At 40.3% G+C, this 22,667-nt stretch overlaps 1 protein-coding gene across 1 annotated transcript in view; it reads left to right on the top strand.

Moving 5' to 3' along the window:
* Dars1 (aspartyl-tRNA synthetase 1) overlaps positions 1-22,667 on the top strand; it is a 51,161-nt gene that overhangs the window by 15,837 nt on the left and 12,657 nt on the right. Inside the window, exons 5-8 of the mRNA XM_042258054.2 lie at positions 9,217-9,319; positions 11,672-11,752; positions 13,072-13,131; positions 21,605-21,716. Coding sequence (XP_042113988.1) covers positions 9,217-9,319; positions 11,672-11,752; positions 13,072-13,131; positions 21,605-21,716 — 356 coding nt within the window. The remainder of the gene's footprint in view (positions 1-9,216; positions 9,320-11,671; positions 11,753-13,071; positions 13,132-21,604; positions 21,717-22,667) is intronic.

The following is a 22,667-nucleotide window of genomic DNA, read 5'->3' as shown; positions in this document are numbered from 1 at the left end:
TGTGAAAAAGCCTCCAAAGCACTGTAGCTTCTGCTGTTGTGAAATGGTTGTGGGAGCTGCCTGGAATTGGAGGGAAAGTGGGACATCAAGTGCAAATGGGTAGGCTAATAACTCAGGTCATGGGATGTCGGCAGTGTGTTCTGAGTGTTCTTCACGGTTGAGGTCACCCATGTTAGCGCTGTGATCATTGGCAGCATGTTTTCATTGATGATATCTAGCAGAGACAGATAAGGAATTACCTTGCTGGCATTGTTCTTAAACAAGTGTTACATCAAAACTGTCTTCTTGAAAAAGGCCTTACCAGTTTTCTAACCACTCCTGTATGGGAATGAGGAAAAGAACAGGCGTGGAAGACAGTGTCAAAGTTTTGAGAACTCAGTGGAAATAACCCCACTGCTCCCCATCATCTTGTTCCTCACCCAGAACTCCCTTATCCTCTGCTGCCTGGCAGCATCTGTAAGTTCCCATTCTACAGACTCCTGGTGCCTTATCTCACTGAGACTGAGTGCATGTGTAGGATTATGACATAATCTGTCCTTCTACCTGACAGTGAAAAGTCAAGATTTAAGACTTAGGGACTTCAGATACTTTAATTATTTAGCAGAATTCTTGAGGGTCTTTCCTTTAAAGTATAATGAGTTCTGCAGAATATTCTGGTGGCCTCCTATTAAGATCAAAGCAACACATGACCAGCTTCTAAACTAGTTCTGGGTGTTGTGCTTAAATAAAATGAAAAGCTTACTTACGTTTTTAGCTGACGTTAAAAATTGGAGGACCAATGAAGCAGGAAGTGATTGAAAAGAATATTTTGTAGCACATTGTTTGGGGGAAGCCAGCTGCTTAGGGAGTGGGCCAGCTAATGCTGCCAGAATCTGGTTTAGAAAATAATACCCCACAGAAATATGTGTATGAGGGAAAGGCTGCTTTTAATCCTCACTTCGTTTTCATTCTCTTGTGGGTCAGTTTTTACATATGGAATGCTTGTGGCTGACGTGACTGCTGGAGGGGCACCTGAATGCTGTTGGCTCTCCACGTGTTTACATTTTGAAGATTGCAGCCAAAGACACTGGACAATAAAACATGTGAACTCTTAAAGAGCAAAGTGGAAGAAAGAATGGTATTTATATGTTAATCCTATACAGGCCTACGTTTCACCCTATTCCCATTGGCCTTTTACCAGGTGGAGAAAAGCTAGGACTCCACTATTAAAAATACCAAATCAGATAGTTCCAGCTGGGGTTTCCTAATCACTTAAAAGGCAGAATTCAAGGTCACTTTTAATATCTTAAGTAGATAATGATCTTAGCATTTACTTTAGATATTAAATCTGAGGCTCTTGTCTTTTGCCTTATTGACTAAACTGTATTGCTAATTTTGAGCTTTTGAATTTTTTTCCTCGAAAAGAAACATTGGTGTTTAATGTGGAGGAAAACATGTGTCCTAGGTTCATCCAGTTTATTGATATTCTTACCCAAAAGTGGGCTCACTAATTGGATTCAGTGCCATAGGACGCTTGAGCAGATCATTTTAATCAATCTGTTGGAAAGATCAATTTTCTTGTGACTGCATGAATAGAAAAATGAAGCAACTGCATGAATTACACGGGGAAGTTGATGCATCTAACTCCATAGGGATTTTAAGACCAGAATCTCAATTGTGCGTTTGAAATGCTTGGGGGTCTTTCTGTAAATGAAATTTTTTCTGGAAGCAGAAGATGTGATTTCTGTACAAGATTGTGCTTCTGTCCTCACTTTACCTTGTCACCTGATTCTTTCTTTTTTCTTTTTTTAAGATTTATGTATTTATTATGTATACCGTGTTCTGCCCTCAAGTATGCCTGCATGCCAGAAGAAGGCACCAGATCTCATTACAGATGGTTGTGAGCCACCATGTGGTTGCTGAGACTTGAACTCAGGACCTCTGGAAGAGCAGTCAGTGCTCTTTAACCTCTGAGCCATTTCTCCAGCCTGTCACCTGACTCTAGCTAAAGAGTTGAACAAGAAGTTAGCCTGTTTTTTTGTCCTGAAAAATTGTTTCCAATTCAGTGTCATTTAAAAGTTACAGACTAATATATAAAATCAAGATATTTTTTCTTTTTTTGGTAAGGTATTCTGGAAGCCTTTCCGTACCAACTGTTAATAGAGGACAGCAGTTAATATAAATACAAGTTTTTGAAGCTTAAGGCTGACCTTACAGCAGCAGCTTTAAAGGACTATAACTAATATGGACAGTAGTTTTATTGTTCATTTTGTTGGAAGCGGTCTCTCTACCACCGTAGCCTTGGCTAGCCTAGAACTTGTTGTGTAGATGAGTCTGACTTCAAAATCACAGATCTTCTGGTCTCTGCTTTAGTAGTTTTTAAAGTTAAAAGTTACTATCATTCTCTGCTTGTTCAACAACACTTCTTTTACCCCAAAATTCAGGCAGTTTTGATTCTGAAAACAAAATTTATTCTGTACATAAATATGTATGTGTTTGACTTTATTTTTCTTTGTATTAGTCATTGTGGTTACATGATTTATTGATAGCTGGTGAGTCACAAGTATATTCCTTATTCTCTAATGAGTCACCTAGCTACATACTAGTTTTGTTTATTTTCTTTCCTTTTAGATATTTCACCTAAAATAGATAATTTCACTGGTTTGTAGGGATAAAATTTTTGTTTACTACATTAACTATTAGAGCTGGAAAATAGAAAAAAAATAGTACTCAGAAGTCTCACTGACTTAGAACACTTACTTCGCACCTGCTCTGGTTCAGGCATTTGGCTAAGCTTGGGTCAGCAAGGGGAAAGAGATTCAAAACTATGCAAAGACATGTTAGAAGTTCTCTGGTAAGGGTAGATGCTTATCTAAAGTTGGGGCCCAAAAGAAGCTAACTGCGTTGTTATCCAGTGCTGCTCCTTGAGCAGATAGATGTGCCTACATACTTTGACTCTGTTGGAGCAAGTTTATCTGGGAGGGAAGAAATGACTGTATGTAGTAACTGTATGTAGTCTGTTCAGTTCAACATTGAAATTTTGGATAAAGATGTGCTTTAAAAATTAAGTCTAGCCGAGCTTTGATGGCTCATGCCTTTAATCCCAGCAATTGGAAGGCAGAGGCAGGAAGATCTCTGTGAATTTGAGGACAGTTAGGGCAACACAGAGAAACCCTGTCTCAAAAAACCCAAAAGTCTAAAGGGCCTAAGATAGCTCAGCAATTTAGGGAACTGGCTATTTTTGCCGAGAACCTGGTTTGATTTCCAACACCATTTGTGACTCCAGTTGTAGGGGATCTGACACCCTCTTCTGGTCTCCATGAGCACTGGGCACACACATGATATGCAGGCAAAACACCCATGTACAAAGCAATAAATACATAAATAATTTTTTTAATTAAGTCTAGGGCTAAGAAGGCTTCTCAGCAAATAAAACACTTGGCATACAAGCTTGAGGACATGAATTTGAATCACAGATAAATTAGAAGGCAAGAACAGAGACTCTTATTTTCTGACCTTATGAGCACTGTAGTAAGCACTTGCACACACAAAATTAAGTCTAGAATCTGGTGTTGGAAACTCCCAACTAGTTTATGGCAGTAATTTACCTAGCTTAAATATAGCTAGTGACTTACTATTTCATACAAAGATTCTGCTGAGCTCTGCTGAGGTTGACAACATTAGGGCATCAAGCTGTGTCAGTGCTATTGAAGAAGGTAATGATTCTTGGACATTGGAAAGCTCTTAGCAGGTGGGCCATTACATAAGGTTTAGAGAAATATTGCAGCCCATAAGGTCTTACAAATGAAAGTTCCAGGGCCATGGTGGTGCACACCTTTAATCCCAATACTTGGGAGGCAGAGGCAGGTGGGTCTCTGATGTTCGTGGATAGCCAGGGCTATTATACAGACAAACCCTGTCTCATAAAAAAAGAAAGTGTATTGTTTGCAAATGTGCTGAATATGCACTCAGATACTTAGCTTTAGTGCAAATTTTTGAGTTGGTAACAAGGAACCTTTGGTTTATTTGTGGCTAGCTGCATGGTGGTCAGCTAAGTATTTATCCTCTTAGAGTCTGTTGTTTTTTCATTTTTAGATGATAATGCCTACCGTCTCAGTACTTGGAAAGTTTAAATGGAATGCTGTATGCATGTCTAAAGCACTTCACATACAACTGGGACGGAAAAGGAAATGGCTGAGTGATAATGGAAGCAATGCTTAAGAGATTTGCATACTAAGATTACTTTTAGGAGCTACAAAATAAGTGTGTAAAGCTTCTTCAGCATTTAAAATACAGATAAATTCAACCAAGTACCATAGAATGGTAGCATAAAATTTATAAAACATTCCATTCAAAAATTATTTTTATTTTATTTGTATGAGTGTTTTGCTTGCATGCTTATAAGTGCACAATATATGTGCCAGATACTTAGGGAGGCCAGAAAGTGTGGTAAGTCCCTTGAACTATGAGCCACCAGGTAAATGTGGCTCCTCTGCAGGAGCAACAAATTCTCTTAACTAATGAGTCATCTCTCCAGCCCCAAAAATAAGTTTTAATTTTTTTATTTAAGAAATAGCTTAAGGTCTAGGAATGTGGCTCACTAATAAGTAGAACACTTCCCTAGCATGAGAAGTAAAGCCCCAGATTTTAGCCTCATCACAGACAACAAATAGCTTAAAATCTTAAGAGTGAAGTGGGGTAGGGGTAACACCTTAAATCCCAGTATAGTCAGAGTTTCAATGTAGTCACGACTTAAGCTTTATTATGCGTATAAGGTTGAGTTCATTATCACCAGGAAAATTTTCACCAAATTGTATTGCTTAAGTATACCTAAAAAACTACTTGGGGAAGGGCTGGAGAGATGGCTTACAGAGAGGTTAAGAGCACTAGCTGCCCTTCCAGAGGACCTGAGTTCAATTCCCAGCAACCACATGGTGGCTCATAGTCATCTATAATGAGATCTGGTGCCCTCTTCTGGCATTCAGGCAGAATACTGTATACATAATAAATAAATAAATAAATCTTAATTTAAAAAAAAAAAACTACTCAGGGTCAGATTACTGAAGTTTGAGCCAACATCAGCTAATAAACTGAGCTACCTTCTTACCCCCTACAGATCGTTACTCTGCTAGCCAGGGTGGTCACAGAAACCCCCTGCACGGATCATTTGGGAAAAAGGAATCTCAGTTGAAAAAATGCCTTCATCAGAATGGGATGTAGTTCTTTCATTTGATTAATTATTGGTGTGGGAGGGACCAGCCCATTGTGGACTGTGCTACTACCCCTTGGCAGGTGGTCCTGGGTTGTATAAGGAAAACAGGCTGAGCAAGCCAGTAAGCAGCGCTCCTCCATAGTCTGTGCTTCAGTTCCTGCCTCCAGGCTCCTGCCTTGAGTTCCTACAACTCAAAGGTGAAATAAACCCTTCCCTCCCCGAGGAAAGGGTTTTGTGTGTGTGTGTGTGTGTGTGTGTGTGTGTGTGTGTGTGTGTGTGTGTGTGTGTGTGTGTACGTACGTACAACAATAGAAACCTAAGTAGGAGAGGGATTGTGTTTAGTGCATTGACCCACTGGGGTCATAGATAAGGGGACTAGCATGGTGCCACATGCCTGTAATCCTAGCAGTCAGGAAACCGAGGACCATGAGCTCAAGGCCTTCCAAAACAAAACCAAAATTATTACAGAGAGCTTTTGTAAGATATAAAGAATGGGCCGGGCGGTGGTGGCGCACACCTTTAATCCCAGCACTCGGGAGGCAGAGGCAGGCGGATCTCTGTGAGTTCGAGGCCAGCCTGGGCTACCAAGTGAGTTCCAGGAAAGGCGCAAAGCTACACAGAGAAACCCTGTCTTGAAAAACAAAACAAAACAAAAGATATAAAGAATGATCCTTTCTGTAGTTTTAATCTATGGAAACTGTTGGTCATAACTAAAGTTTTAAGTTGGTGGTTGGTAGTTCCTAATAAATGGCATGAAATCTGTTTTGCCTGTTCCTTAAGAATATCTTGATGTCAAGATTGTACTAATCTATCTTATTTGCTGAGTGACTAATTATTTGGAGAGTCAGAAGAGAGGTTGAAAAATGAAAGAGGCATGGAAAACAATACGATGAGAGTGTTTCGGGCATTAATAATAAAAACAGCTGACTTAGCACTTGAAAGGATATGTTTAATTGACTTCATCCATTTCTCCTGTACTAAAAGAGCTCCTGGGAGTTCCTCTGCTTTCTATCAGGGATTATTTTTCACTGCACATCCCATGTAAAACTCAAGCTTTCTAGTTATCTGATAGATAAAACTCTTTTAGAGATGTGTTTTTTTTCAAATGTGGAATTGAAAGCTTCCTAGTCCAGTGTCTTTCTGGTGGCAGACTATCATGTACACTGTCTTTACATGTAAGTCAGTAAAAAAAAATCATGTAGTTAGACTGGAGTTGGGTATAGTGGTATACCTTTGTAATCTCAGGTGGAGATTATAGCCAGTACTAAACAGCCAGTACTAAGCAGAGAATCTCTGCCCGCATTCCTCTGTCTTTCTGGAAGGAAACTAGTGTGAAACGCACTTGTTAAAGAGTAGAGATCTTGAGTGGATGGTGATACTTCTCAGTTGTTAAGAGTACTTGCTCTTCAGAGGACCTAGGTTCAGTTCCCACAACACACATGGCATTTACAACTATCTGTAACTCCAGTTCCAGGAGATCTGATGCCTTTTCTGGTTTCCTCAGGCATCAGACATACACATGGTACACATACATGCATACATACAGGGGAAACACTCATGTACACAGGTGAATCTTTAAAAATAAATACAAAAGGGAGAAATTGGGCCAATGAGGCGGTCTGGCAAGGGAAGGTACTTGCTGCCAAGCCTGACAACCAGTTTTATCCCTTGGACCCATGTGTTCAAATGAAAACTGATTCCCCAAGTTGTCACCGACTGCCACACTCCTGCGGTGGTATATGCTGAGTCCTTGTATGGCTCCAGGGACTTGGCATGACTGAGGAGGTGAGGGGATGAAGGAAAGACAAGCACAGGAACTAGACTCTTCTGGAGGGGGGGTGGACATCAGCACCCTGGTAGTTCAGTGTGTTTATAGAGGTAAACAGAGAGGCCGGTGATTGCATACAGTTGAATCAGGGTTGAAGCAGCATATAGCTGAACCGAGGAGAGAGGTGTAGCTAATATTAGTAGGAGAAGTCTTCAGGCAATAAGTATCTAGGGGGAGTAAGCTGTGGGGAACCTTTGCTACACATGGACCAGAGGAAGGCTTTGCTATTTTCTCTTAAGTATGAGGCTTTGGGCTCCTTGACATGGCTGGGTCCGTGTCAACAAACACACCTTCAGGCGTGCGACAGGTTTACATGCACCCCCCCCCACACACACACACACACATACACATACATAAATATAGGCACACAAAGTAAGTCAGTGTTAGTGTTTTTAAGCAGTGTTACTAGGCATGGTATCACACACCTTTTAATCCCAGCACTCAGGAGGCAGAAGTAGGGAGGTCTCGGAGTTCAAGGCCAGTTAGGGCTACAGAGTAAGTTCTAGGCCATCCAGGTCTACATGATGAAACCCTGACTAAAAAAAAAAAAAGTAGGGGTGGACCTGGGAGGACTGGGAGGTGTGATCAGAGTGCCTGATGTGAAATTCCCAAATAGTCAATAAAAACACTGTGTTTGGGGGGAAAGACGATATTTAACTTTGGCTTTGAAGAAGGCTGTCTGCTAACAGAAGGTCCAGAGGACTGTCAAAGGCTTCCACATGGGAGACAGGGAGTAAACAAAGCACCATGAGCTTAGTTAGGGTCAGGAGGAAAAGTGGAGCTGTGGCTGGAGTAGGGTTGGTTGTCACTGGGCTGTATTGATCAGTGAGGAGAACATGCTCCTCCTGGAGCCCTGGGAAACGAGCCCTTCGTCATCTCTTCAGGCAGCAGGCTGACCCGTGCACACAGATGAGGCTTAAAACTGATTTTGTAACTATATGTAGAGAACTAGGCTTTATAAAATAGTTTCATTCTCTATGTATGTGGATTACCTTAAAATATGGAGAACCAAATTCTTTTGTTTTATCTTATGGGAGGAAATGCTTTTAAGAGGAAATAGAAGCCTGAGCCTTAGACTTTAGAGGAGACCACCTACTTAATTACAAATTATGATTTTTCTTTAGCTAGATATTCAGTGATAGCTGTGGTACAGGATACTCAAGAGAGCAGGGCTATATGTACTATTAATTATTTTTAAAAAGGTAGTTGGTGACAGAATCCTAAGCAGGACAGTCTAGGCCTTCATCACTGAGCAGATGGCCTTGTAGCTCACTTTGATGAGCACTGTGTGGTTTCTAGGGTATCTAATAATACCACAACTACTGAAGATGAATTCTGTGTCAGAATGAAGGCAACTTTTCTATGGATCTTAGTCATTTTCACCAAATACATTGTCACATTCCATCATAGAAGAAATGCAAAACAAAAACCAAACAAACCTAGTTATTTTGTTTGGGAATCATCATTTCAAATTATATCTTTTCTTGGTGATATGTAAAATAACCAGAAAATGATTAGGTATTTAATAGACAATATAATAAATTTCTGTTTCAGAATTTAGGTGTCTAATGTTCACAACTCAGGTTTGTTAAAGAACAGCCAGGAGATGCAGTTATTTGAAATTTGTCTTAATATTTAAGTGTCACACAGGCATTCCTTAAGTGTGAGTGCAGGACTAGGTTATTAGTAATAATCCAGGGACACGGTGAACATAGAAACTTTCAGGCGGTGACATTGTAATTGCAAAGCAGCACCCTGATATTCTTAGTAGTACTTGGAAAACGTTTCAGTTGACCTTCTTCTATTATTTAATTCCCTTACATAACAGTAATTGCATTTATTGAAGCCAGTGTTTCTTACTAAAGGAAATGCTGATCTTAGTGATCTCAAGTGTAAGAGGAAAGGGTTCTTCAGTAATTCAGAGACTTTACTACTTTTACAATTCACTTGGTCCTAGTGCCTTTTATGTCCCAAGTATCTTATAAATTGTTACTAAACTGTGGCATCTTGAAAAAAAGTCATCTCATAAGGTAGTCTGTGTAATAGCTTGTTTTAAATAGGTTGAAGAGGCTGCCTTTATCAAAAGTGTCTCCTATATTAAAGAACGGTTTGACATAGGCTGCTGCTTCAATACCAAATGAATTCTGACACCTCTAATGAGATTATTAAAGTTAAGGATTTTTTTTTCTCTTGACAGCATCAACAAAGAAAGTATTATTGATGTGGAAGGCATTGTGAGAAAAGTAAATCAGAAAATTGGAAGCTGTACACAGCAAGATGTTGAATTACATGTCCAGAAGGTAACTCATTTTATAATACAATGTTGTGATGACTGGAGATGCAGTCTAGTATGCATGGTACCCTGGATTTGACCCCCAGCACCACAAGAAAAGAGTAAGAGAGAAGACAGGTTTTTAGATCATTTTATATCAAATCTGTATGTTCTTAATAACTGATGTAGCTGGGCATAGTGTCACACACCTAATCCCAGCACTTGGAAGGCAGAAGTAGGCAGGTCTCTGAGTTTGAGGCCAGCCTGGTCTATATAGTAAGATAAAAACAAAACAACAAATTGTAGAATTTTGAGATTTGTGTTAATTACTGAATCAGTTTGTGCTGTGCTGTGGGATCCACTTAATAAGAGAGTACCAACTCCTGGCCTCCACTCATCCTGTGGTATGAACATATATGCTCATATGTGTGTACACATTTATATAAATAAATAATGTTTAAGTGATTTTCAAGACAATGGTTAGTCTCTTCCCTCCCTCGACCTTGAAGGATCTGAAGCCAGAAAGAGCACATACACAGAGACCCCTTCCACAAAAGGGAGTAGTGGAGTACTTTGTAACATGCATAACAAAGACAAGTTGGTAGATTCAAAGAGATGAGCACATCTCTACCCACTGATTTGGGAATGAAGAGTTAAATTTAATAGGAGGTAATTGTGGAACTCTGAGATCTGGAAAATCTTGTAGTTATGCTGAGCTGGCCTGACCTGACACATTACTTTGTTTTTTGTTGAGTCTACTAAAGAAGTCCATTTATATTGACAAGAAGGAATTTGTCTTTTCATCCTGACTGGGTTTTCAGTACTCTAATAAAGAAAACTTGATGTCTAATACAAACTTGTATTTTTAATACATGAGAGGGGCCTAGCTCAATGGCAGAATACATATCTAGCATTAAAAGTGTCAGTAAAAAATACTTTAAAGCCTTCAGAACTTACCGATAAGTTTTGCCATAATAATAATAATACAGTATTTTACAAAGCATTAAATTATGCCGTAAGCAATTGACTATACCTTACTCCTTTTTTGTTTGTTTTGGGTTTATTTGTTTTGTTGTTTTGTTTTTCAAGACAGGGTTTCTCTGTGTAGTTTTGGTGCCTGTCCTGGATCTCGCTCTGTAGACCAGGCTGGCCTCAAACTCACAGAGATCTGCCTGGCTCTGCCTCCCAAGTGCTGGGATTAAAGGCGTGCACCACCACCACCCAGGGACTGTCCCTTATTCTTACGTATTCCACCAACAATTACTGCTTATTTTTATACATACACACACTGTGAACTTGAACCCTATGAAGGAGAGAGTGAATTTCCACTGTTTATGAAAGTCAAGCTTATATTAACTAAAGGAAGCTTGGATTTGAAAGTCAAGCTTGTATTGACTAAATAAAGGCCAAAATTTTGTGTAGGGAGCCATAATGGATAACACTACCTTTGAGTAGCTAGAGCAGAGCCTCTGACACTTCTGAATGCCAAGTGTAGTCCCCAGACTGGGAGAATACAGGTGCCTTTCCTGACTTAACTACATAAAGGTAATTCCCCTTTGTGATTCACCAGGCTTAGTGATTTCATGGGGCAAGTGGTAAGGCAAAATTTTTTTTTTTTTTTGGTTTTTCAAGACAGGGTTTCTCTTGTGTAGCTTTGCTCCTTTCCTGGAACTCGCTTTTTTGGAGACCAGGCTGGCCTCGAACTTACAGAGATCCGCCTGCCTCTGCCTCCCAAGTGCTGGGATTAAAGGCGTGCGCCACCACCGCCCGGCAGCAATATGTTTTTAAGGGTGTTCAGAAAACCCTTCCTTAGTCATGAACTCAATGATTTTTTATCACTAAAATATGAAATTAGCATGTGTGAGTATTAAGGGACTTTGACAACATAAAAGAACATCCTCTGTGGCTCCTGACCAGACAGCAGGAAATGAGATGTGATATTTGACAACAAAGAATAAAGAAAGGAAGATGGGTGTAGCCTAGCTGGGTCATGGTGGTAGCAGTGGCTGAATACTGTTAATAATAGCAACACCTATGTTAATGCTTTGGTTCTTGTGGCAGACCCCATTTTAATTGAAGCTTTGAGATTGATTTCCCTAATCACAGCTTTTGTTGATACAGCTAGGCCTTGTTGATTACATTGGTGTGTAACTAGGGCTTATAAAGTATTTGTGTTATCTTAGTTGACTTCAAACAATCCCTAGAGCCAACAATATTATCCCTGTTAGGTAGATAAAAATGGATATCGTCTTATTTTATTTCGCCAAATGGTTTCAGTTAAAGATGTATACAAACATCGTTCCATGTAGATTGTCTCTTAAGCAGAAGATAACAGGTTTTGTTTACTTCTTAATATTTTTTGGCAATTTCTCATTTTCAGATTTATGTGATCAGTTTGGCTGAACCTCGCCTGCCCTTGCAGCTGGACGACGCCATTCGACCTGAAGTGGAAGGTGAAGAGGTAATGTTTATGTCACATGTGCTTGCTCTGAGTAGTTTGTCACATGGGAAATCCAGTACTCTCCTTGTATTAAGTATACCAATAGATTAATAGAAGTGAGAATGAAAAATATTGTAATAAAAACAGAAATTTAGCTCTGCATGGTGGAGCACACCGTTAATCCCAGGCAGAGGCAGGTGTATCTCTGAATTTGAGGCTAACTTGTTCAACAGAACCAGTTCCAGAACAGCCAGGTCTACACAGGGAAAGCCTATCTTGAAACCCGCCCCCCTAAAAAAGAGAGAGAGAGATTTGACTTCAAGGACTCCCTCAAAGTCTTCGGCGGGAGGGCATTGGTGGTCCCTAGAGCACACTTTTAAAAACTGCTGCTCTGTATTATTCCTCCTGTTAGGTGTTAGCAAAACTTGGAGGTTAAGTCCAGGATGTACTGAGTTCAGGTGGGGAATTCTGGTACCCCAGTAGTAAGCAAATTTGGAGAAGGGAAAGAAGGTAGCGGCATTTCTGCTCCTTTTCATTTTACCATCTCCTTTTGTCGTTGTTGTTGTTGTTGTTGTTGTTGTTGTTGTTGTTGTTGTTGTTGTTGTGTGAGCGTGGGGCCTGCATGTGTGTATGTGGATGCAGAGGTGGATACTGGGTGTCTTCCTCAATCACTCTCATATTGAAGCAGAGTGTCTGACTTTGAACCTAGAGCTCACTGACGGAGCTCCTCTAGCCAGCTCCAGTGTTCACCTGTATAACATGCTTTACCCACGGAGCCATCTCTAGTCTAAGTCTCTCTCCCCTTCACTCCCTCTGTCTCTTGTTGGTGTGGGGGGGTGTTTGAAACAGTCTCACTATGTAACTTTGGCTAGCCTCAGGCTCACAGAAATCCCCCTGCCTCTGCTTTCCAAGTGCTGGCATTAAAGGTGTACCTTACCATCCCCAGCATCATCTCTGCCTCTAACCGTAACTTTCCCCTGGCTTTCCTCTTACTCTGTTCATTATCTTGACTTCCTGATTTCCATGTACAATATTAACATACACCCCTCTCACTAAAAGAAAGCATAGCTTCTGAGAGTAGGGTGTATGGTGTGCGTGGTTGTACTGCAATATACTGGTAAAATAATTTTTTCTCAGCCGGGCGGGGTGGTGCACGCCTTTCTTTAATCACAGTACTCGTACTCGGGAGGCAGAAGCAGGTGGATCTCTGTGATTCGAGGCTAGCCTGGTCTACAGAGTGAATTCCAAGACGGCCAGGGCTACACAGAGAAACCCTATCTCAAAAAAAGAAAAAAATAATTCTTTTCTCACCCCCCCCCCTTTTTTTTTGTCTCTTTTAGGAAGGAAGAGCTACTGTTAACCAGGATACAAGATTAGACAACAGAGTCATTGATCTTAGGGTATGCCAACACTGAGATGGGTGGGATACCATAAAGCTAATTGCCACTTGCCTATGTATAAATGTCATGATACAAGACAATGTGTACCTCTCTGACTGACCCTTCCCCCAGAAAGCTGCCAGGAGCAGGAGCAGGTAAGTACTCATTCGCAGGATACTGACTTGCTTTGTTTGAAGATAACAGATGATTATAATGCCAGTGTTTGGGTGACTTCCTAGTGATGTCTGTTTTGTGCAGGCTTAGTCAAGTAGAAATGCAGTCATAACTACAAGATGTAAAAGAAATGGCATACAATTTAGTGCACCCGGGTGGAGACAGGAGTTGTTATGAAGAGGTCCCTGTCATGGTTCACACTGTCGTCTCATTGGACTTCTCTTTCCCTTTTGGTTTGGTTGCAAGTGGAAGAGTTGAGTGTTTCATCACTGGTTTGTCATCTTGCTTTCTTAATGTTTGACCACATCTTCCTCCTCAAGTGTTCTGTCTCATGCTCAGGTTTGTCCTGACTTTGATTCTGCTACAAGTGAGTGTCTCCTGGAAGTACACTTAGTGCTTCTTCTGGCTGTTAGCTTTCTGTACCTTTTTTAAATTTTTTTAACCTTCTCTATTTTTAATTCATGTTGAAAAAAACTCTTGGTACTGCCTAGAAACTATTTGTTACTGGCTTATACTACAGTTTGGCCCAGAAAAAAAATTGGTTGTTGTTGGTGGTGTAATTTAAATGCATTGCAGCCATTGAATAATGGGAGTTTTACTAAGTGCCATGGCACGAACCTGTGATCCCAGCTATTTGGGAGGCTGAAACAGGATCACTGAAACCCAGGATTTGGCCAGACTTGGTTGTGCACACCAGTAATCTCCAACGTTCAAGAGGCTGAGACAGGAAAGTTCAACGTCAACTTGGATTACATAGGCAATTAGAAGTCAGTTTTAGCTATAGTAATGAGACTCTAGCTCAAAAACAAAAGAAAAAGCAGTTGGAGGTCAGTTGGAAGGAAAACAAGGATGGGAAGGTTTTCATATTAATAGCCAGATGACTTTTCTTGAAAATTTAGAGATCTTAGTAGTACTGGGCACATGTTGGCTAAAGTACTAGGTAGGGTATATGTCCTTTGTGTTATCTTAGACCACCAGGAAGTATTGTACATTTATTTCATTCATGTTGTTTATATGATCCTTATAAACACTTTTTTCATGTGTTTGTGGTTTGCATATGCATTTGTGCATATTCCCATGTATGGAGGTATGTGTGTGTGTGTGTGTGTGTGTGTTGGGGCCCAAGGTGGTTGCCAAGGTCTTCTTCCACTTTATATATTGAGGCAGGGTCTCTTACTGAACCCAGAGTTCACTGTTTGGGGCTAGTCTGCCTAACCAGCTTATTCCAGGGATCCCCTGTCACTACCTCCATAGTACTGTGATTATAAGCAGATCACCACACCCTCTTGCCTTTTTATGTGGATACTAGAGATCCACACCCTTGTCCTCGTATTTGTGTGGACCATCTTACGTATTTTGTGGAGGGTCAGGGGAAGGCAGGCATGTGCCATGGTGCACATGAGGAAGTCAGAGGACAACTTATTGGTTTTCTTACACCATGTGGGTTCCAGGGCTCAAACTCAAATCATCAGGCTTAGCAGCAAGCATCTCTTCTGATTGAGCCATCTCACCAGCCCCTTTTATTTTATTTATTAATTTTGAGACAAGACCTCATGTATTTAAGCTGATTTTGAAGTGTTTCTGTAGTTGAAGAAGACTTGAGCTTCTGATCCTGTTGCTGTTACTTCTCAAGTTCTGATATTCTAGGTATACATACACTGTCATATCCAGTTTGCTGGAGATTGAAGCTAGGGCCTCATACATGCTGGGTGAGCACTCTGCTCACTTGGCTAGATACCTAACCTAAATGTGTTCCACTTGTTGAATTGCTCAACTTCATGCCCAGTGGTGGTGACACAGGCCCTTAAACCCAAAAGCAGGGGAATCTCTGAATTCAAGACCATCCTGGTCTACAAAACAAATTCCAGGACAGCCAGGGCTACTCAGAAACTCAGTCTTGAAAAACCAAAATAAATAACTAAATAAATGGCTTGACTTCTAGGATGACCTGGCAACCCAAGGGAGGTAGGATTGCGCTAAGAAGTCCTCATCAAAAGTCTTATCTCCTAAAAACATCTGAGAGTTCTTTGTAGCAGGTAACTGCTATATGTTCCTGTGTTTGTATGGAATTGGTAATAGGAGCATAAAAGCTTTAGTGTAGTGGTCAATTTAGAAAAACAGATTGTGGGCTGGAGAGATGGCCCAATGGATAAGAGTGCTGACTGTCCTTCCAGAGGGCCCCATTCAGTTCCCAGCACCCATGCACATAAAACAGTAGTTTTTAAAAAAGAAATACATTGTAGTGTTACGTAATATATTCTTAATTAGCGAGGAAAAGTAAGTATTTACTATCTCAATGACATTCATCTGTACCTAAGAATAGGGAGAAATCAAAGAGTGATTCAGATTTAAGTGTAGCCCTTCCAAAAAGTCTACCAAATAGCCTACCATCCTTAGAAGGGAGAATGACTGCCACAGTGGTCCATGGAAGGAGGGTGAGTGCTCTTACAGAGAAAGAGTAAGATAAGGTCATTTAACTTAGACTTTTCCAAGAATACAATTGACTTTAACATTTTAACATTCTTGGGGCCATCAAGATGGCTCAGTGGTATAGATATCTGCCACCAAGCATGGGGACCTGAGATTAGTCTCAGGACTAATAAAATAATGACTCAGACGCTTATATTTATTAAGACTGCTTGGCCATTAACTCAGGCCTACCACTGACTAGCTCTTACATTTAAACTCAGCCCATTTCTGTTAATCTAAATGTTGCCACATGTTCCATGGCTTTACCTGTGTGCCATTACCTGCTGCTCCCTGGGCTGGCGGCTCCTGACTCAACCTTCCTCTTCCCAGAATTCTCCTTGTCTGCTTATGTAGATGTAACCAACCATCTTATTAAATAAGAAACACAGAACCAGTGTAAAAGAGAAAGCCAAGAGCTCAGAGCTAAAATCTTACCCTTCCTCCTGTGGTGCTCCGAGCTCCCCGAAAGAGAGCTATTTCCTGTGTGTATGTCTTTAAATAGTCTTTCTTTTCTGCCTTCTCATTGGTTGTAAACCCAAACACATGACTGCCTTGTCACTGCCTGTAAGTACAGCCCCCCAGGGCTGGCTGTATCCCTGAACACACAGAGATCTATGGGGTTAAAGGCGTGCGCCACCACCGCCACGCTCTTTCTATGGCTCTAATAGCTCTGACCCCCGGGCAACTTTATTTATTAACATACAATTAAAATCACATTTCAGTACAAATAGAATACCACCATATCCTATACTCCCTGCCTGGCTTCTGGCCAGTCAGCGTTTTATTTAACCAGTGTACAAAAGCATTATTCCACAGCACCTGCCTTCCTATACACATACAAAATAAATAAGTGGAGAGATGGCTCAGTAGGCGAGAACAGATGGCTTACCGTTCTTCAACGGTGGTTTCCCAGCACCCCATGACAGCGTTCAACTGTCTGTAACTCCAATTCCAAGGGCTCCAACATGCCCCTGTTGTCCTCTCTGAGCACGCAACCGCATGATACACAGGCATACATGCAGGCAAAACACCCATACATGTACATTTTTAATTTAAAAAATTAAATAAATGCACTTTAAAGTGGGGGGCTGGAGAGGGTATTTGCTCTCTTGCCAGATCCAGGTGTGTTTCCAAGCACTCATGGAAGCTCAAGTGTCTGCAACTCCAGTTTCAGAGGATCCAGTAATGACGTACTCTGAGGGCTGTGGGCACGCACGTGGTGCACATATATACATGTAGACAAGACATACTAAAATAAATTTAAAATTTAAGTGTATATTTTCTGTCTCTTTCTAAAAGAGTCATTAACAAAACCATGGAATCCTGAAACACTTACAGAACAATTAGACAGTAATCAAGTGTCTATGTCTGCTCATTGTCGACTTCAATACTTTTTTTTCAAGTAGAAAATGAAAATCTGTATTTCTGATGAATTTTTACACCCTTGTAATAGAAAAGATTTTCTTGGCAGTATAGTTTGCATGCCAGCATATGACATTTCAGTTTTACAGTGTTTTTCTAAAACAAGGTATACAATAGTTTCTGGGTGTTAAACAGATGCATGTTTTCTATTTTAATACTTAGGTGATATAACTTGCAAATTAAATTCATGTGTTGTTTATGGATGCTGCTGCTAAGGATGCACCATTTAAGGTGTGATTTAAAGGGAAATAATGGTAATCCAAGTGAAACCCACCATGACAGAAATGAGTAGAGGCAGAAACATTGAGTAATGCTGGTCTGTGTGACAGCAGACAGCGTTGGGAGTGCTGTGAGAATCATAGGTGGGTGATTGCCACAGCCAGTGGCACTTTTAACAAAGATTTGGATGACCCGAGGCAGTCCGGGGAGTTTGCTGGGTGTGGTAATTGTTGGCCTGAATCAGAGTTCTGTCGGTTGCTCGACACGGTTGTGTTGCAGACCACCCATTCTCCCACTGCAGCACCATTGTCTTACCCACAGTGCCTGCCTGCTGGAGAGTTGGCTGGGATTTAACCTGAGCGCTGCCAAAGTCCCCTTACTGTAGTAATGTCACTGCAGCTTTGCGTGATTCCAGTTATATTACAGAGGTTACTTGTAAGTCTTTTCCGATTTAGGAATGTGTATGTACACATACTCTGACATACCCTGGAGAATGGGACCCAAGTCTAAAGATGAAATTCATTTATAATCCATATGTATACATAGTCTGAAGGCTATTTTATATGCAGTATTTTAAATAATTTCCTGCATAAAACATGGTCTTGAGATGTGGGTTTCTCAACTTGTAGCATCATTATCAGTGTTGAGAAAGGTTCAGATTTTCAGGTGAGGAGTACTCACCAGATCTCTCTCACCTCAGTCCAGCTTCACAATAGTCTATAAACTGTCTGTATAAACCATTAACTTGCAGGAAGTCTGTAGCTAATTAAGGTGGTAATTGAGTATTTTTTTAAATCCACAAGCCGAACCCAACAGAAAAATAATTTATTGTGGGAATGGTGAAAACTCAGTACCATTAGCAGTTTCATTGGAAACTTGTGTTTACTTTTTTTTTAATTCTCCCTCTCAACACTTCAGATCTTCCCATGAACCTCCCCCTCTTGTCTTCTAAAAGATACAGCATTGTTTTCTAATAATGTGACTGACCTCAGGGAAAATAATTCTGTAAGTAGAGTCTTGCTTTTTTTCCCCTTTTATTTTTACCTTGTCTGATAACTGCTGAGTTATCTCCAGCCCCTAAAATTGGTCCATATTTTAAGAGTTGACAGAAAATAAGCTTTTTGGTTCTTTTAAATATTATTATTCTACCTAGAATGACTGATTTGACCAAAAGACAAAACCTCCCTTTTCTGTTGCTTAGCTGTTAGTTACCCCACATTGTCCTCTAATGTCATAGGGATGCTTTGTGAAGGAGGCGCAGACGCATGATTCTGCAGTAGACTAGAAGTTTCTCGGGCTCTGGGTTAGTCTGTTGAGTACAGTTCCTCTGAGGTCAGTGTTTTCCCCGAGGCAAGTTTCCATGCACGGATATTGAGCTTCTTATAGTAGCTGTGTGTACTGAGTGCAAAGATAGCTGGCATGCACTCCGTACAAGTGCCTCTAAGAATTGTTATCAGCATTACAAATGACCGAAATAATTGTTTCCTTTGAAGCTTCTTCTTTGTTACTGCTTTTAAAGAACACCTTATGTTTAAAATATAAATTCTGATGAACTTTTCTCACCAACTTCATTCTTGATTTCGGCAGTCCTCATCCCCTGTCCCACCTCAACCTCCTAATAGCTGGTATTGCAGGTATGCACTACTATAATCATCTCAAACCATTTAAAAGGTAGAATCTGCCAGAGAATATTCCCTAGCGTATAGTTGCTAGATAGGAAATGGGACATGTTGGAATTATTGCCTAAATAATTGTGTTCGGATTCTTTGTTTGTTTTTGTGATGCTAGAGATAAACCCCAGGGTCTCATACATACTAGGCAAGCATTCTACTCCTAAACTATACTCCTGTTTTTTCTTTTTCGTCTTCTTCTGTAATACAAATCAAGCACAAGACTTTTAGTATGTTGGTATGCAAGGCAAATGATACAGCTCTGAGCTATATCCCCAGTTCCTTCTTTCTAATAAAATAGGTACTTGTCTTTCCAGTGGCCAACAAGTGCCTTGAGGAACCTAATGGGGCAGGGGGATATTTTTTCTCATATATAACATGGCTCCATTTTCTTCCCACATTGACAGATTTGTTGATACAATCAGGAAGCCAAGAATGGGGGCATAGTATGTGGTGGGGGTGTATTTGTTTTTAGGGTGGTTTTTTTGTTGTTTTGTTTGTTCGTTTGTCTTGGTTTTTAAAGATTTATTTAATGCATGTGAGTCTTATGTCTGCATGTATGCTTTTATGCGAGAAGAGGGAATCAGATCCCACTATAGATGGTTGTGAGCCACCATGTGGTTGCTGGGAATTGATCTCAGGACCTCTGGAAGAGCAGCCAGTGCTCTTAATCCAAGCCATCTCTCCAGCTGTAAAATTTGTTTTTTAAAAACATAATTAGGTGAAATTTCTATTCATACTATATGAGTTATAATAATTAGTTTCCATTTGATAAGAGGATAAAATAAGTTTAGTTAGGCTAGCTTAAAAAAAAAAAGCAGTGAAGTGTACTTGTGCCCCTTAGAGAATATATCTCACTTAAGTGAGTTGTGTCTCCATATGTGTAGCAGTCAGTAACATACCTCTTTGATTTATAGGTTGCTAGGTTTTAGAAAGCAGAAAAATATACAATTTGTAGTTTTGTGAGTCACATAACACATAGACAAACAAAAATAAATGAATGAATAAATGGGCTAGTAAATCAGTAAGTAGAGACACAAACCCTCCTCTTCAGTTTAAATGTAAATGTCTTAATGTGAGTAATTAAATAGTCACAGCAGACTATAAAAGCCTATAGAGGCTTTTAGAAAATGATCTCCATTACTTTGTGAGAAATTGTTGATTTGTATCTTTGAATTTGAATTATAAAATAACATTGCTTAAGTATGCCCTGGTTTGGGATAGCAAGATGGCTCAGGGTATAAAGGCACTTTAATCCATGTCTGAAAACCTGAATTCCATTCCCAGTTCCAATATGGTAGAAAAAGAGAGCCAATTCATTGTTATTCTTGGACCTCCACACCTGAGGTGTGACACATGCACACTGAATAAAATGTAAACAAACAAAAAGTCCTCATCTTCAGAAATTCAAGGTTAGATTCTTTCCTGTAAAGGAGATGCAGAGTCCCACCTGGCCTTGGTGTCTGCATCAGAGTGCAGCAAACGCCTAGGCCGGGTGAGCTGTGGCATGAGCAGTTAGTTCATTGAAATGCCTGAGTACCAACTCAGCAGACTCTGGCTATCCTGCTGTTGGTTGAGGTCAGGTGTTTTTACCAAACACCTACCTCATTATAACATTCTTTTTCTTTAATGTATTCTGCAAGACTCACTGATAAGAAGCCTCTTCTTTTAACTGGAGCACAGATAATTACTAGAGAGCTCTGGCCACTGATTGAGGCTGCAAGTAAACAAAGGGAGCCAGAATAACTGAGGAGATAAAGTGGAAAAGTGAAAAAAAAAAATAGAAAAGGTGACAACAGCATGCTCCTAGAGGGCTGCTGTGCATGCTTTATGTGCCATTGTGGGTCAGAGTTGTGAGAGATGTGCCTTTTTTGTGTTCATTTTCTTATTTTAATGGAACAAACATGGCTATCTACAGTTAGTGTATAATTGGTGACGGTTAACATAAATGTGTGTGTTGTCTTCGGGAATTTATTTTTCTATGCCAAACTCTTATTTAGAATATTTGTGTGCTTTATAAATGTTGATAATGTCTCACTTACTGTATTGCCTTTAAAAACAGTCCCCAAGAGAATGAATGTACAATCAAGGTGTTTCATTAATTGTAAAGAAATATTTTTTCTCAAATGGCATTCTTACAAATTAGGACATCTGCTTAGGAAGCATTTCTAGTGAGAATAGCTTAGTATGATCATGTATATTCATTAGATTGCAGCATGTCTCATCACCTTCTGGCTTGGCCTGCTGTGTACTCCATCGTCTCCAGTACTGTTCGACTTAAAAATTGTTAGCTGGGCGGTGGTGGCGGCACACGCCTTTAATCCCAGCACTTGGGAGGCAGAGGCAGGCGGATCTCCGTGAGTTCGAGGCCAGCCTGATCTACAGATGAGTTCTAGGATAGGCTCCAAAGTTACACAGAGAAACCCTGTCTCAAGAAACAAAAGAAGAAACAAACAAAGAAAAAATTGTTGAGAATAGGAATGGTTTAACTTGCTTGGTGTTCCAGGTTGATTTAATTGGATTTTGATGCTGTCTTACAGACATCAACTAGTCAGGCCATCTTCCGTCTCCAGTCCGGCATCTGCCATCTCTTCCGAGAAACTTTAATTAACAAAGGTTTTGTGGAAATCCAAACTCCTAAAATTATTTCAGGTATGCTTCAAAAATGTATCCCCTGTAATTAAAAATATCCTCCCTCCCCAATGTTGCTTATGTTAATTTTTAAACTGAAATAATTCCAAGAATCCATTAATGTTTAGTGCCATGGGACTGTTTATTTCAAGGATAATACCACCACCATCTACAGTGTTCCATATTCTTCCTTCAAGAGTCATTTTGTGGTAATGATTAGGAAATAAAGCAGTAACAACATGTAATTCCTACACTGTAAGTTACGCCACATGTATTTTTATTATGTTAATTTCCTTCAAAATTGGTACAGCAGTTTGGTTTTATATAGACTTCATTGTAAAAAATGACCAAGTACCTATTGATATCATTCTTTTTGGTTTTTCGAGACAGGGTTTCTCTGTGTAGCTTTGCGCCTTTTCTGGAGCTCACTTGGTAGCCCAGGCTGGCCTTGAACTCACAGAGATCTGCCTGGCTCTGCTTCCCGAGTGCTGGGATTTTGATATCATTCTTGTCTGAGAATCCTGTCTTGATCTTTTTACCCTTTTAGAATTGCTTACGTTAACACTTATGAGTTACAAATATCATTCTAGCTGGTCCTGCCTGCTGGCAAACACCTTTAATCCCAGCATTCTGGAGGCTGAGGCAGGTGGATCTCTGAATTCAAGGCTAGTCTGGTCTACACAGCTAGTTCCAGTCTAGCCAGGACTGCACAATGAGAGCTTGTCTCAATCATCATCATCATCATCATCATCATCATCATCATCATCATCATCATCATCATCGCCGCAGGGCTTAGTGGGTATAAAAGGCTTGCCTTGCCACTGCCATCAAGGCTGACAGTGTGAGTTCAATCCCCAGGACACAAAGAAGCAGAGACGCAACTTTCATAAGCTGTTCTCTGACCTCCACATGCACTTCTACAGGCAAACACATACACTAAATAAATAAATATTTTAAAGAATATCATTGACG

Source organism: Peromyscus maniculatus, chromosome 11, assembly GCF_049852395.1.
Source record: "Peromyscus maniculatus bairdii isolate BWxNUB_F1_BW_parent chromosome 11, HU_Pman_BW_mat_3.1, whole genome shotgun sequence".
Taxonomy (NCBI): domain Eukaryota; kingdom Metazoa; phylum Chordata; class Mammalia; order Rodentia; family Cricetidae; genus Peromyscus; species Peromyscus maniculatus.
This window is presented reverse-complemented; position numbering and strand designations above follow the sequence as displayed.